Source organism: Chamaea fasciata, unplaced genomic scaffold (genome assembly GCF_029207755.1).
Source record: "Chamaea fasciata isolate MVZ Bird 193981 ecotype frontalis unplaced genomic scaffold, bChaFas1.0.hap1 SCAF_1, whole genome shotgun sequence".
In the NCBI taxonomy this organism is placed as follows: Eukaryota; Metazoa; Chordata; class Aves; order Passeriformes; family Sylviidae; genus Chamaea; species Chamaea fasciata.
Window position 1 is genome coordinate 48,277,907 of NW_027094086.1, and position 16,575 is coordinate 48,294,481.

The window sequence follows — 16,575 nt, forward strand, 5'->3', positions numbered from 1 at the left end:
TGCCACAGTGCCATTTCTGGCTCGCACATACACCTGAGCAGTACTTGCTCATATCCTCTTTCCTGGACACTCTTATTGTCATCTCCAGTGCCAGTCTATGCATCTGGGTGACCTTTGATTTTATTTCATATAACTATACCTTTTAAACTTCTGAGTATGGTGTAGTAACGAATGAAATTAAACCAACAGAAAATGTGGAATTGTTGGTTTCGTAAAGAACTCTGCATGTTGTAATGCCTCCCTAGTGTGCCTTTTTAAAAAATTTAAGGATAAAATGAGGTCTTTTAAATAGATAACATTGAATGAATGTGGTACAGAAAAGGCTGTATCAGACCATGAAACTGACTGAAGAGCATTAGAAAGGAAGTTTTTCCCTTGTTCTTTTTTAATCACCTCTGAAATACTGTTACCATGTAAGTGGAAGTATAAACCAATTTATTTTAGTAATCTAATTTAACTGTTAAAAGGAAAATGTCTGTGTAGACCTGAAAGCTAAACAGGAAAATTGCTTTGTAATGACAAAATAAGGCAGAATTTAGTTTTAGCTGAAAATACCTCTAAGCCACAATATATGTTTCTAAGAAGAATGGAATGTGCTGTATTTAAAGAAGATACATACTAAAAATACATGGAACCCATCCAAGTGGAGGAAAAATCCATCATAAAAATGAGGCGGCCTTATTTTAATACAGTGCATGGAACTATTGGAGGTACAGTTGCCTATTATAATGACATCTTGTCATCCTTTAAGAGGAGGAGAGTATGGCTACTATAGGTCTTGATGGAAAGATGATGTCCCTTCCTTTCTGTATTGGCAGAAAAGTCAGATGACATATTGGAAGATTGAGCAAGATGAAATGAAGCAAGCTGAGAGATGAGCTATCTCTGCAGCCACTGGAAATAATGATCATGTCTCGTTTGGCCTTTACCCTTTTCCTGCAAGCCATTATTTCTACAACTCCATAGTGTATTCCCATCTCTCTGACCCGCACCACTTTGAGCCAGCACTCACTTTGAGCTTGTTTACTCCTCCCTGTTTGTCCACTAGTGATACCACCTAAAAATAGCTTTGCTTCTGTGCTTCCCTTTGTGCTGGGAGAGCTTGTCATGTTTGCAAGTTCTGCTTTACCTAATGTAAGTGAAATAGGCTGGTTTATGTTATACACTATGTATCCCAAATATTTTACTTCCATTAATTATGATTCCATAGAATTACTTCAAGCTTAGTCCTTTTTTTTTGCAGTCTGACACTAAAATAATACCAAGCTGGTTTTTTTCTTCAGAAACTTACTTCAGTTGAAGAAAATAATTATTTTGAGAGTTAAGGATTTGCAAGTCTCTTAATTATAGAATATCACCCATCCTTACCTTTTTTAATGGAAATTTTGAACCAGGATAGTTTATTCTCTGAATATTGTAGTGAAGGGGAGCTGATTCTTGAAGAGGCTTTTAAATAAGCAATTCTTGGCTTGTCGCTTCGTTAGATATTGCTTGCATGATCCTGAAATGTGATTTGAAGTGAATGGGAGATCAATAGCTTGAGTCTGTATTTCAGAGATTTTTAGTTAAGTATTTTAATTGATAGAGTTCATAGCTAAAAACTGGAAGGTGAAGGACGGAACAGGAAACATTGTACATGGTGAATTCTGAATTAGTCAGTATTGAAATTTGCTTTTGCCTCTTAAAAGTGAATTTGTATACTTTTTCCCCATCTTTAAATTGAAACTTTCAAAAATAGCACAACTAAATACCTAACATGCCTGAGACACCAAGGAAACCATGACGTTTTCTGTACTTTGTGCATGGGCTTATATTTTAGTATTTTGAAAGAAGGAGTATGATATGAAAGTAAGATTGATGTTAAGAATTTAAATATATTCTCATTTTTTTGTATAGTTTTGTATTCAGTGTTTAAAACCTCCCTTCCTATAAAGAGAAAGACTGAAGTTTGGCTTTTGCAGCAAGCCCTGAATTGAAACAGATAATTGCACAACCTGAGAGCCAACCAGGATTTGAGAATTTTGTGCTTCTGCTTGGCGTGTGGAAGTTTTATGTTAGATGTGAACCTGGACAAATCAATCGACTCTACAGATTTGAAGGCTTCACAACAGATTGAACCTCAAATTTTGACAGTTCATTGCCATTTTTCATTTGCTTTTAAAGATCACTGGATGGGACCCAGCAGCCTCCTAGCTGGTGTTTTCCTTCTGCTTTGCACAGCATGGAGATAAATGCACAGAAGTTACTGGTGGACTTTGTACTGCTGTGGCAGAAGTTGTCATGGTTCTCCATTGAATTTATTCAACGGAACCAAAGAATGGATTTTTTTCCCTGGATTTCCTGAATATTTACCATGTATCTTTGGAAAAGATGTTTTTTAGTAGTTTGCAAAGTATTTTTCACTGAGTGTTAGTTACCCTGCCTGCGTAGTTTTATTTCTGCATCTGTCTTGAGTCCAAACTGTTGTTGGCCTCTAACTCTCTTATTTCTACTACTGTCACATTAGATTTGTTTCCTTGCTATTTGCTTTCCATTTTCATCATCAGTCAGTCTAAAAAAAAAATCCTGTAATACACAAGATGCAAAACCTGACTATTTTAGAGAAGTGAAATACTGTGATGCTTTTCTTGATTTGTATAATTTTATTTTTAACATTTCTTAGTTCAAAATGAGCCACTGTATGCAGAGGTAGCTTAAAAAAGGAATATTTTAATGAAATTGACAGTTTTATAATATCCAGCCTTTAAAGTAGTTTTGATTATCCCTGCAACTACCCGTTTTCAAATTCTAGCATGATTTTAATGCCTATTCATACTATATCTGAAGTAAATAATTTCTGTCTCACATACTTTAAGAGTGAGGACTGCAAGCCAAGAAATAATTTTGATTTTGATAGCACTTGGGATTTTTTATAGTTAAAAGTCAGTCCTAAAGACTGAGGTGAAAAACAGGTTTGAATTTGAAGTGAAAGATCAAAAACTAAATATTTCAGTCTAAATCAAATATGTTCTCAACTATATATATATTCCTGGAAAAGAAGCTTTTGAAAAGCTTGTGCTCTAGCTTTTGTTCAGGCATAGTTACTTGATATACTTAGCAAAGACTGATGGCTCAGTTTTCAATCCTGAAAAAAGCATAGAAAAATTCTTTTAAAAGCTGAAAGTAATCAAATTAGTTCTAGTCAGATCTGAACTGATCAGATCAAAGATATGTCCAGTCTAATATCTCACTCCAAGCAGGTTCAAGATAGGGAACATATACACCTGGCTATGAATGGACAAGTAAATAGCAGCACATCTCTGGCTCTGGTAACATCCATCAATTTGTATTTTACGACCTCTGTGTCTGTCTTTGCAGTTGTCAGTACTGTACTTACCTGAGAGAAAGGACTCCCTTACGTGCTTTGATTCTTTGTTATGTAATTCCCTAGAATACTTGAGCATTTTTCAGTGGAAGCCATGTCTGTGGTTTTCGGCCAAAAATCTGGGTTTAGTTTTTCTCCAAGAAGATGCTACCCACTGAGGAGTCATTTATACCTAATGACAAACGTAGACCTAAAGTTTAAGTCACAAAGTTCATAGCACTTAACAAGACCTTAAAACTATCAAGACCTTAAAACTATCTCCTTCTTTGTCGTATTTTTCTGTTGGGCTTTTTGATGCTGTTTGCTTTTGTTATGGGAATGTATGCTGTGGTAGTAGTGCTAGGTGGGCTTGTGGCAGTTTGTTTTTAGATTTAGCTTGGAATGTATAAAGCCAACATCTTGTTCGTGAGAATTCACACTGAATTCAATGGATAAAATGCAGGGGTTTGATTCTGATAATTAAATTGCCATAATTGTCCTATTTGCCAGTTGCCATTTCGTGTTCAGGTGCCTACTGTGTGAGGCACTGTGACTTTTTAATATTACTGAACTTCATTAAAACTACTATTTGTTCTTTTTGTTTTTGGAAAAAGCAATTATTTTCATGTGAGTAGGGAACTCATTAATAATATATAGAAGCATGTGGAATTAAATTTTGATGAGTCCCATGGAAGAGAAGGAATAACAGCTGTTTCACATAACTGCTAACAGTCATTAAATAAATATGAATTATTTCTTTTGCGGGAAAGATTGATAGGGACAACTGTTGGGTTTGGTTTTTTTTTTTTTTTGGTTTTTTTTTTGCTGTTGTTTTTGTTTTTGTTTTTTGTTTTTTTTTTTTTATCTTGGCTCTTCAGTTAGCAGCATGTGTAATTATTTTTCCAAATACTTAATTTTGCTTGTTGTTCTGTTTGGTTTTTTCCAGGATGGATTAGATGCTTTGGTATATGACTTGGATTTTCCTGCCTTAAGAAAAAACAAGAACATTGATAACTTCTTAAACAGGTGTAAGTATTTAATGTTTAATATACTAAATAACAGCAGTCTGCAATATCAAAAAAAAACCCCCACTTCTACTAGCTCTTTGAAAGGCACCTAGGGATTTGGGGTGCATTGAGTTTTTGGGTGCAAGTTGTTTTGGGTGCAAGAGTCTTATTTATTTATTTCCCACTTGAGAAGTGACAGCTGCCTATGTGAATCTCATCCCCAACAATTGAATTTCCAATCTGTTGCCCCTGTAAATGGCCTTGTCTGCAGTGGCACAAAGCCTTTTAAGAGAAAGGCCTCTTGTCTTTGTTAGAGCAGCTCCCGGGATTTCCATAACTTGTTTTCTGATTTCATGTGCTAAGATATCGTAAGCAATTAACAGTAAAATGACATAGTGATGTGTACAGTGCCATGAAATTGTATCAAGTATTTGTTCACTAACAGACTGGAGCATATATTTTGTAAGCTTTTGGGTTTTTTAGTATAAAAGGTTTTTCATTAAAGTCTTACACTACATAGCTGTTGCATTTACTTGTGTATGCAGCTGATGTGTCTGTAGAATTCTCTGCATTTGCTCTGTATTTTTCCACAACCAGATTTCCTGCACATTATACTCTATAATAACATTTTAAAAGTTGATTTTTTAAATAGAAATAATAGTCCCATAGTTTTCATAATTAAAAAAACCAAAACATGAAGAAAGAAAACCCCAAAGAGGCTTTTATGAATCAAAACTTTTCTGAAGGCTGCCAAACTGACAGATTCTGAAGGTAGTGGCAGAAATGTTTGCTGATTGAAGACTTGCTTCTGCCTGTAGACTAAATGGGCAAAACTTGAAATTAAGCTAATACTATTAGATTTTTACAGGCTTAAGTAATTCAATTGAATTCTATAATAAATGTTTTTTGTGGTAAATATAAATACAAAGTAATTTGAGTAAAATAATTTTTGTCTTTGCTTGGAAATTTATGTGGGGTGGTTTTTTTTTTTTTTTTTTTTTTTTCTGGTTCCACAGTATTTTCAAATGGTTTATTGGGTGCAACTGTAATCTGTGATAGTGAATTTGTGGTGGTTTTTTTAACACCAGTCTCCATTTGTGTGAATATTGAGTCCACTAGATCTAGTTGATGGCTCACTTGCACGTAAGCTGGTTACTGAAAGCCTAAGCTCAAATGTTCTGTTTAACTTTTCACAGTTCAAACTGTATTGATACCATATGCTGAGTTACATGCGCATTTTGTATACTCAGTTATTTGCTGAGAAGGTGTGGTGAAACTCTTGGAGAAAAGAGAAGTTGTATCAGGCGAAGGAAATACTTATTGCAACAGATAATTTGAATGTAATTTTTATGAGTAGTGAAATCATTAGTGAGTCTCAAAAAGCTTCACTTCTGCAATTGGGGCTGAGTGAAGGAAAACTTTTACATTTACAACCTGATAATGAATATCTTTTAGGTATAAATTATATACTGTGTAAGATGTGATCTGAAGTAATCTAAAGGTGGAGAACAGAACACATTAGTTCCCTTCAAACTGCCTTTGAAACATTAACTTGCAGTGTTTGCTGAAATGTGAAAGCAAGCTGTAGATGCGTGAGCAGTGGCCTTAGGTGGAACTGTGAAGTCTAGTTTGCCTTGAATTTCTATTAAAAAAAAATTAAAAACACATTTTCATGTTTATTTTTATTAGAAGACTGCTTAAAATATCTTTTTGCAGTATTGGCTGCCTAGTTTGCAACATTTTTGCAGAAATTCAAAATAAATTTCTAGATGGCAAATAAAATGGGAGTTTGCTTCCTATATTTTACAGACTTGATTGCCCTATCTTATCCTCTCTTTACTTCTCCGTAATTTACATTGTATATTTGTGGAGCCTCCAAGATCTACCTCTACCAGCTGGCGTTGTGAAGATGATTTTTGCAAATGTAGAACCTTATTGTTTCCCAACCACATAGAATTAAAAGAATAAAGAAAGGAGTATTAGAGGTATCTGAGAGCCCTGCTTTGCAGTGGTGACTCAGTTTATTCCAAGGCAGCATCTGAGCCTGTAACCAAAGTTCAGGGAAAGTTGGAGAGGGTGAATTTTTGCCATGGGAGCCACCCCAGCTGTTCACACAGCATAAGCTGGCCACGTCCTCCACTGGTCCTGGCAGATAAGGAACTGTCTATTGCAGTTTATTGCAGCCTGAAACACTTTGTTTAACAGATCTTAGAATATGGAGGTTGAATTTCCAACTGTTGTTACTGTAACATGTTGTCTGAAGATAACTGAGTGTTAGTATGTATCTCAAGCATAAACTTCAATTTGCAACTGATCACAAGCTTGGCTTACATTAATTTTAAAATCCTTAGTTTAGGTTGCTCTTCTGATATATTTTCCTTAATTCTTTGTTCATAGGCAAGGCTTGTGATTGTGCTTAAGCTTTTTCATTCTGAACAGGTGAATCTCTTGTGATATTACTAACCAGGAAGTTAACAATAGCTAGAAAATTGCTGTCATGAAGATTGCTGCATTTTAGTTCTGTGCAGCCTTGCTCCTCCTCTTTTGTAAGCCAGTTGTCACCAGAGCAAATAAGGCAATGCATTATTTGTTGGAACTACTGAATATTTTGATCCCTATTGTCAGAATTTAGAATTTTGCTATAATTTACCAGAACCAGCCTTTGTTATGCTGCATTGTGAATGGTTGCTTTACATTAGATAGTAATGCCGCAGAGTATTTATTCAAACAGGACTATGTTTGTTCCTCTTGAGGTAATAAAATCTTCCTGAATTTTTTATTGTAGGTAGGCTGCTTTTGTTATACATTGTGGCCTGTGTAGCTAGAAATCTAATGATAATTTTCTGTCAACTGCTTCGTCAGTTTTTAACGTATGAACTTAAAATATTTTATTTCTCTTCGTTTTTCTTCTCCTGTCCTTAGTTCTCTCTAAACTCTACTTTTGGGCCTAGAATATTATTTTTGAAAATATAGTACCATTGCATAATTTTTTTTTATTAGAAGCATATCTGTTTTGGTAGAACTTCCTGGCTTTTAGAAATACTGAAGCATGAAGCTTTTCTACGTAGTCTCATGCCAGTGTTGACCCACATGGATTAAAATAGACTGTTTTAATCTTTTACCAAATTTGGAATTAGAATATCTGCCCACTGGGAGTTTGTAAATTATTCTGGTTTATAGAATGACAGGTTTATATAAATAATTGCAATGATTCCCACTGCATGTTTTAAATTAAAATCTACTTTTTTGAGTATTTGGAATCATGAAAGTGCAGAAAAATGAAACTTTAAAAAAAAATATTTTTTCAAGTGTCTTGTAGTGTCTTTTTTTGCACACTTTCCCAGCTGTGTTGCATATTTATTCAGAAATAATCTTTCTATACTGATCAGCTTGCAAGAAGGATCATGCTGGATATGAAATTGTTGCATAGCTATTTTTTTTTTGCAGGTAATTATTTTTAACGAAATTCCTAAATTAAGATCTCCTGTAATAGATTGTACAATACAGTCATTGCATTAAGTTGTATCAGGTTTTGGTAACTGTGGTCATGAGAATAAGGTCATGCATTCTTGCAGAGAATTTTTCACTGGGAAGGTAGGTTCTATGAGCAGCACTTCTAAAAACTATGAAAAATTGAAGTTAGACAAGTGGGTTTAATTAAGTTGACTATATATGAAATGTGACTTTTGTTCTATGTAGATAAAGACACAGTAAATAAAATGAGAGATCTGCGCATGAAAGCTGAAGATTATGAAGTGGTGAAGGTGATCGGTCGAGGGGCGTTTGGGGAGGTTCAGCTGGTAAGTTCAGTTTCTACTTGTGCATTTGAACACATTCTGTAGTATTTCCTCACGTGTATCTTTCTCAGTGTAGTGTTCAGAAGTGTTCAGTAGTGTTCTTTAAATGTTAAAGCCTTTGACTCAGTGAAATTTTATTCCTTTACATTTTATGGAAATGTTTTTGAAAATACCCTATTTCAGTCCTGCCTGAGTGTGCAAGTACTTGTTTTTCGTTGTAGTCTTCTCACTTAGAATGGAATGTGTTTTCCTCATAATTAAGAAAATTAGCCTTTACCACTGTTTACATGGACACTTGAAGAAGTCTTAAGGGCTAGAAGAGTTTCTGCCAGTTCAGGGACTACACCAGATTTTTGTGGACATAGTTCTCACAGATGAGAGATGTGTGTTGTTTGTGATAGGTTAGCAGCCAGGCTTGTTAATCCTGCTTTATTTAATCGAGTGCTGGTGGGAGAAACTGGAAGTACAGCAGCAAGTGCACACATCTGCTAATGAGCTCTGGAAAATGCTTGTAGTTTTAACTTTATGGTATTTAACAACACTAATTGCCAATATTTGTCCTTTTAAAGGCACATATGTAAAAATTATGTGACTCCTGTGCCTATGGACTTCTGTGTTGAAAAGTTCCAGCAAGTATTTTAAAAGTAGTGCATTGTCAGATGTAATTATTTTGTGGACATACAATCGTGTATAGTAATGTGAAGAGTTTTATAAAACATGTTAAATGGTAAAGCAGGAAAAGTAATGCTTTCAGTGATGCTCTTCATGTGTTAACGTGGCAAACTAATATGTTCCATATGTCATATTTGTCTTGATAGGTAAGGCATAAATCCTCAAGGAGAGTGTATGCTATGAAACTTCTGAGCAAATTTGAGATGATAAAAAGATCTGATTCTGCATTCTTCTGGGAAGAAAGAGATATTATGGCTTTTGCTAATAGTCCGTGGGTTGTTCAGGTAAAGTGATACTACTTTTAGAATATTGACATTATGGAATAGTTTGGTTGCTTGACTTGGAATTACATGTTTCAAAGTCTCTTTTTTTGTTTTTTTGGTCTGCAAGGGAATACATGACTAAGGTAAGGAATGCTGTACAAAAGAGCAGGTATCACACTTGCTTCAAACTGTATTTTGTCACATTTACAAGATAAACTATTCTGTTCATTTTTAAAACTCTTTGCCAGATATGTTGGTGCATCCGCTCTGTAGTAGTTATTTGAATCATCCAGCATACCAGAAAGATGTACTTAAGACAGAGCTTCTGTATATTTTAATTTCTGCGTGTATCTCTGCAAATTATGCCTGCTCTAGTTATTTTTTTCCCATTTCGCTGTTGTCACTGACAGTTCTTTGGGAGGCACTGCTGCCTTTGAAGTTGTAAGGAGCATGCCTGAACCAATCATCGAGCATTGTGTGTGCACATGTCAGCTTGTTAATTTAAACTGTTCTTACCCTTAAGCGTATAAATTCTTCTGTTAGGTTAGAATTACACAAACTCATTCAAGATTTACCCAAGTCAAATGGGTTTAACTGTTTTGCTATCTGTCTGGGTGTGATTATTCAGAATAAAACTTAGGAATTTCATACAATCTTAAGTAAAGAAAATTCTGCTCACTATTCATGGTGAACAGAGGGCCAACAGCTTTAGGGGAGATATTTCTGTTGTTTAAAGTTTAGGCTCATTTTCTCTATAATAAATAAATGTTGACATTAGAAAAATAAACATTTAGTGATAATGCAAGTAGAATCAGGCAGATGTTTGCAACAGAGTAGTTTTTAACTTTGCATGTGGGTCAACTAACATCCCAGTGAGAAAAACCTTTTGTCTAAATGTAATGAGTATTCTTTGTATTATCTCAAAATTTATTGCAGCAAATTCACTAATCTTAATTTGTAACTAGCACTCTACTTCTTTCAGAGTAATATAAAGGGATGGAGGATCTGGCTAAAGTTTGCTCTAGAGGTTAACTTCTTTTTAGAAAGTTTGCGGAATGATGCAGAGTTGCTACAGTTGTAGCAATTCTCTTACTTTGGAAGTCAGCTTGCACAGAAATGCCTTTGATTTGCCAACAAGCAAAATATTAAAAATAACTGAGACATTTAGTGGCTTATTTTTTGTTTTTGCTTTTTTGCAGTTATTTTACGCATTCCAAGATGACCGTTACCTTTACATGGTGATGGAATACATGCCTGGTGGGGACCTTGTGAATTTAATGAGTAACTACGATGTTCCAGAGAAATGGGCAAGATTTTATACTGCTGAAGTTGTACTTGCATTAGATGCAATTCACTCAATGGGTTTTATACATAGGTGAGAAAGAAAAAAATGTTACAGAGGGTTGTTTATTTCGTGATGCTGCCAGAATTGCTTCAGTTTAGGCAGTTTTAAAATTCAAGATATTACTTATTTATTGTTATTCCATCATTATTCCATCTTACAAACTGAAAAGTTGTTGCCATCAGAAACTGTAATTCTGAGGTGATATAGTCCAAGTAAAGGTTTTCCACGGGCTAATGTTCCTCAGTTTGGGGAGCAATAAAATTGTCCCACTTTACCAAGAGATAAACAAAACAATAACAAATGGTATGAGCATATTGGCCCCAAAATGGTTCTTTTCATTTGATTAGAAAAAGCTGTTTAAGGAATTTGATCACAGTAGTATCCACTGTTAGGAATTAATTCTCTGCTAGGCATCTGAAGCCTCAGTGACCCATTAAACAAGAATCTGTGAACAATGTGAGGAAAATCTCCCAGCCATATGTTTTCTTGTGAGGGGCAAGATGGAAAATTGAGATGTGGAGCAAAGAGACTTGGATTTGTTTCATATTATGTACTTGCCCTAAAGTGAAATGTAGTCACTTCTAGGATAGGTTGAGAAGTTTTCTTTTTGATATTTGAACTTGAATCTGGCTTTTAATTATATGAACCAGGAGCAGAATAATAATTTTGTGAACAGAAAATACAGGAAGAATTTGTGTAGTGTGTAGTATATGTATAGTATATACATTTTCAGTTTGTAATTTGGTCACAGGATCAGTGTTAACACATAAGCTTTTGCAAAAACTGCAAACACAAAGCAAAATAATCTACTAATCCATTGGTTGAGTTGGATCTAGAGCATCATTAATTATGTAGCTATGCTGCATCTAATGGGTAAATTATCTGGCTGAATGAACCATTTGTACGTGTGTATTGCAAGGTTTAGAAAGCAGGCATTAGGAGATGCCAGCACCACTGAGAGTTTTTTTTTTTTTTGTGAAAATGTAGATTATTTTGACACCAGGAGATTTTTTGGAATTTGTTTTCCCCTGTAGTTAATCTGTTCAACTCTGATGAATGAAAAGCAATTTAGGAAGATATGAGCCTACTGCTTAATGGGTCAGGGACCAAGTGACAAAGGACACGGGAATGGTTGAGGCTGCTGCCTTTGCCCCAGCCTTCATTGATAAGGTCTGCTTTCAAGCCTCTTGGGTCCTTTGCCTTGTGGCAGAGCTCAGGAGAGGAAAGCGTTACTCTGGCAGAGTCAAGCTGAGTCCCGGTTGTGCAAACTGGATATACCTATGTCCAGGGCACACGGTGGGACACGCCATGGGAGCTGCCAAGTAGCCTTATGATGCTGCTCTCTGTCACCTTGGAAGGTGTGTGGGAATTAGGAGATTCCTGATGACTGGAAGGAAACAAATGGCACACCTGTCTTGCCCCAAGAAGGACTGGGAGGAGAGAGTCAGAGGGAGCTGTAGGCTAGCCAGCCTAAGGGCAGTTGGATTAAATTGTCAGGAAGCGGTTTCAGAGCATGTGGATGGGAAGGTGATTGTGAACAGCCTGCATGGATTGATGGAGGGTAATGCATGCCTTCCCAAACCAGTTACCTTCTGTGTTGAGATGGTGGGCTTCACTGACAAGGCAGAGTATATTTGTCTTGACTTTAACAAGGTTGTAGATGTAGCTGGGTTAGAAAGGTGAACTTCGAACAGGTAGAGCTGTCTAGATACTCTTTGAGTAGACTGTGCTGTCCAGCAACAGTCAGCTGCCAGCTACCAGTTCCCCAGAGGTTTGATACCAGGATCAGCACTGTCTCTGTTCACAACATGAACAGTATTCAGGCAAGATAGAAAGCATTAGTCACCAGCAGCCCAGCAGGACTTAATAAAAAAGGTGGAGCAGACTTGGAGTTGCACGGTGAAAAGATGAAAGGCGATGGATGACACAAGTTGCAGCAGGGGAATATCTAGCTATTCATTAGGAGTTGTTTTTTCCACTATGAGGGAGGTCAGACAGTACAAGAGAAAGGTTATGGATTCTTCATCCTCAAAAAAAGAAAACTTGCCTGGATTTGACCCTGAGTAACCTAATGTAACTTTGAAGTTGAATCTGACTTTGTGGCTATACTTTGATCAGGCAGCTAACTGAGAGTCTTACAAAAATCCCTCCCAACCAAAATTAGTCTGTGAATGTTACTGGTACATTTGCACTACATTTCATCTGACAGTTATGGCCAGAGTTCTCCTATGAGGTCTCTGAAACATACTTTCTCCTGAAATTTGTGTTATGCCATCTTGATAATTGTTTCTTTATTGCTGTTCTGCTTCGGTATGTTCAATGACATCAACATGTTGCACTTTACCAGTTACTTTATGAAAGTACTTGGTGTAGGGTGGTATAAGTTCACACTTCTCTTGAGTCATGGGAAAATATTTTTTCACAATAGTAGAATTTTGAAAATGACATCCAGTTGTTCCCTTGAAATAGAAGTGGTACAGAAAAGAAGCTATGTTTTCAGCGCCAGTTTGACATAACCAGTGAGTGTTTTTTAGGAGCTTGGATTTCAAGATTAGTGTCCAGATCTATTAAATTTGGTCACTTAAGGCTATATTCTCACATATGTTCTGCTTTTTAAAAATATTTTAGTTCAGCAGTCTGTGTTGGTTGTGATACTTAGAGAAAGCAGAAGAAAATAGAGGCAATAGTGGTGCTTTAATGTTGCTGTTTTTCCATGCAGTGTTGCATCTGAAAAGCAATTGACTTCCATTGTTTTCATAAGTTAAATTGATTAAATGGAATTTTTACTTTTTAAAACATGTATTTTTCTTCTTTCAGAGATGTGAAGCCTGATAATATGCTGCTAGATAAAGCTGGTCATTTAAAATTAGCAGATTTTGGTACTTGTATGAAGATGAACAAGGTAAACATATGTTTGTGATTTCACTTCTTTGTGGAAGGAAAGCATACTTAAAAGTGAAAAGAAAAGATAGTGAAAACTTTTAAGGTAGATGAGAAGAGTGTCAAGTTCCACTCTGTTCCCTCACTGTTCTTCATGGCCCAGTGAAAGGAACTAGATGATCTTTAAAGTCCCTTCCAACCCAAATCATTCTATGATTCTGTGATGCATGCACCTTATTCAGTGACAATATAAAGTGCAGAAATGGTTCTTCAAGTACTGTTTTCTAGAGAAGCTTTCTGAAGGTAAGCCTTTGGTTGTCTCTAGATGCTCAGGGTTATTTCTTTAAGTCTTTTGATACGAAAAGTTAGTGCAAAGAAATTAGATGATTTTTATGTAGTGTGTCAAAAATGAAAGAATCGAAACTGACATGCCAGTTGCTGAATAGCAGTTGTACTTATTAGGCAGTGATGACATAGCCTGAGGACAAATCTGAAGGAAACAGGTGTCATAGAGTTATTTACTTTTTAGAGATGTATTCTGAGGTCATTAAAAAAATGTTTTGCAACTGTATTCATGTACTGTGGAGCGCTGTTGTTCCCTGAACAAAACTGACTGGTTTGTGTCAGCCCCTGCGTATATTTGGGGAAAACACATTGTGGAAATCTGAAGTCCCTGGTACTTAGTAGAGTTGGTGTAGTATGTACAATATGTTCTCATCATATTCCAGGAGATTTGAATAAATTATTTTACTGAGTTGCTGAATAAAAGGCACCAGTGAAATCCAAGTGCAGGTTATGTGTAAAAATCCTAGTAGTCTTGAGCCTAGTTTTGGTTCCTCTAGTCTTTTGAAAGAGAAAGGTTACTCTCTAGAGGAAAAGCTGCTCAGCATGGGAGCTTAATTTAGGATTTGCTGCATATGCAGCACTAGATTAATATTTATTTTGTTTGCTTAGTTATGTATTTTTATTTAAGTTTTTCCACTGATCCATTACTAGGAATGGCATAGGATTATTTCAGAAGTGCCTGAATGACACTGGAAAAGGGTGTGGGGTTACACCTTCAGCATTCTGGATGACAGCTCCAGTGTGACTGATCTCAGTTCTGTCAGCCCTTTCTCAGGGGTGTGAGGAACATCAACGTTCTTCTCACCTGTTACCTGTTTTGGAATCTCTCTACATAGATTTTCAAAGCTTTATCTACCTTTAGTCTCGCTACCATTCAGTATATTAGGTCAGAGGCCAAAAACTTGCAGTTCAGCTGTTCCTGTTATCAAAATCCCTGATGTTGACCTATTTATGCTGACAGAGGAGCTTTCACTGTTTACAGTACATCCTGTCAGGGAATGACACATTTATACTGGCAAGAGTGGCTGTGTGGTGTGTGCAGGGCCTTGATGCAATCCTGATTACTTCTTGGATACTAACGGTGGTTTTTAAAGTAATGTGCATTGTTTGACAGATCTAGTGCTTTGTTCTGGCTGTAGCAGCTTAGACATCAGAAATCTAAAAGACAGCATTTTAAAAAGAGTGTTGACAAAATTTGATGTGGATCTGTTGATGTTGCCTAGGCTGCATGTGCATTAAGCTAGTGAAACTTACTGGGAGTTTTAGATCTTGTATTTGAGCCCGGCTGTTTTCCTGTCCTTTGCAGGAAGGAATGGTACGATGTGACACGGCTGTGGGTACACCAGACTACATCTCTCCTGAAGTATTGAAGTCCCAGGGAGGGGATGGTTACTATGGGCGGGAATGTGACTGGTGGTCAGTTGGAGTCTTCTTGTATGAGATGCTTGTAGGTGAGTAGGAGGATCATCAGAACTGACTGCACTACTTAACTAGACTCCCACATTAAAATCACTCTAGTTTTTAACATTATTGCTCTTCTGGCATGAGCTGTGGTTTACAGATCCTGGCATTTACAGAATATATTTTAGAAAAATTCTGGCTGAGTTCTCAAACATTTTTGTCCTTGCCTCTTGTTCACTTGGTTGCATACATTGTTGTATACGTAATTCAGTTATTGCAAATCGAGTCTACAAAAATTTCAATCTGCTTTTTAATGTTTGTGGGTTTGCTTTTTCAGGTGATACACCTTTTTATGCAGATTCTTTGGTTGGAACGTACAGTAAGATTATGAACCATAAGAACTCCCTTACTTTCCCTGATGACAGTGACATTTCTAAAGAGGCAAAAAACCTCATTTGTGCTTTTTTAACTGATAGGTAAGGTTTATATTTTATTCGTAATGAAAATAAGCCTTCATTATGAGTATTTCTTGTCATATTGAAAGAAAAGGTATTTGTTTTGTGTGCATTTTTAAACTGCTTAAGAGAAGTGAAATTCTTAGTGCCTGGGCATGAGTGCAGTGTTACAACGTGGCAATTGCCTGAACTGTCCATGATGGTGGAAACAGAAGCTGCAGAGATTCTTAGAGACAAAGGTTAAAACCAGGCTGTGTTCTGAAATGTAGCTGCTGTGCTCATATAGAGTTCTTCTTACGAAAACTTTTGAGTTATGTCCACATTTTACTGTAGCTTGAGAGGTATTTTATTTGCTTTGTTGTTAGATTATGCTTTAAAATGAGATTTTCCTTCAGAATAATTTATGGAATCTCACGTCTTTAACCAAAACACTCTTTGACAGGGAAGTGAGGCTAGGACGAAATGGTGTAGAAGAAATTAAACGGCACCTTTTCTTCAAAAATGATCAGTGGGCTTGGGAAACACTCAGAGACAGTAAGTATACTGTTTTTTTCAGAAATGGTAGTCTGGCTTTCCTGTGTATCATGTTAGCAAAAGGACTGGTGTATTTTGTTTAAAGGAGTTTAAAGTTTCATTTACTCTGTACCAAGCAAAATTTTCTTAGTGGCTTGACTAATATACTGAACATTATCATACTATTTTGCATTTTTTCTAGCTGTAGCACCAGTTGTGCCTGACTTAAGTAGTGACATTGACACTAGTAATTTTGATGATCTGGAAGAAGACAAAGGAGAGGAAGAAACATTTCCCATACCAAAAGCATTTGTGGGCAACCAGCTTCCTTTTGTAGGATTTACGTACTACAGCAACCGTCGGTACGTATGCAGAAAGCAAATTAATGGTGCATTCTTTGTTGGCACTGATTCTGACTCTTACCAACCAATATTTAAGTTTAAGTCTATTCAGGTACTTACTCATCATTCAGAATACTTAAAAATACACAATTTTAATACTTCAACTATGATAATCAGTACTGCTAGGCATCTTTACCTTAAAATATCACATTG

At 36.1% G+C, this 16,575-nt stretch overlaps 1 protein-coding gene across 1 annotated transcript in view; it reads left to right on the forward strand.

Moving 5' to 3' along the window:
• ROCK1 (Rho associated coiled-coil containing protein kinase 1) overlaps positions 1 to 16,575 on the forward strand; it is an 83,336-nt gene that overhangs the window by 27,252 nt on the left and 39,509 nt on the right. Inside the window, exons 2-10 of the mRNA XM_066182634.1 lie at positions 4,290 to 4,371; positions 8,050 to 8,150; positions 8,966 to 9,103; positions 10,282 to 10,457; positions 13,245 to 13,329; positions 14,959 to 15,103; positions 15,391 to 15,529; positions 15,951 to 16,042; positions 16,224 to 16,383. Of these exons, the coding sequence (XP_066038731.1) occupies positions 4,290 to 4,371; positions 8,050 to 8,150; positions 8,966 to 9,103; positions 10,282 to 10,457; positions 13,245 to 13,329; positions 14,959 to 15,103; positions 15,391 to 15,529; positions 15,951 to 16,042; positions 16,224 to 16,383 (1,118 nt within the window). The remainder of the gene's footprint in view (positions 1 to 4,289; positions 4,372 to 8,049; positions 8,151 to 8,965; positions 9,104 to 10,281; positions 10,458 to 13,244; positions 13,330 to 14,958; positions 15,104 to 15,390; positions 15,530 to 15,950; positions 16,043 to 16,223; positions 16,384 to 16,575) is intronic.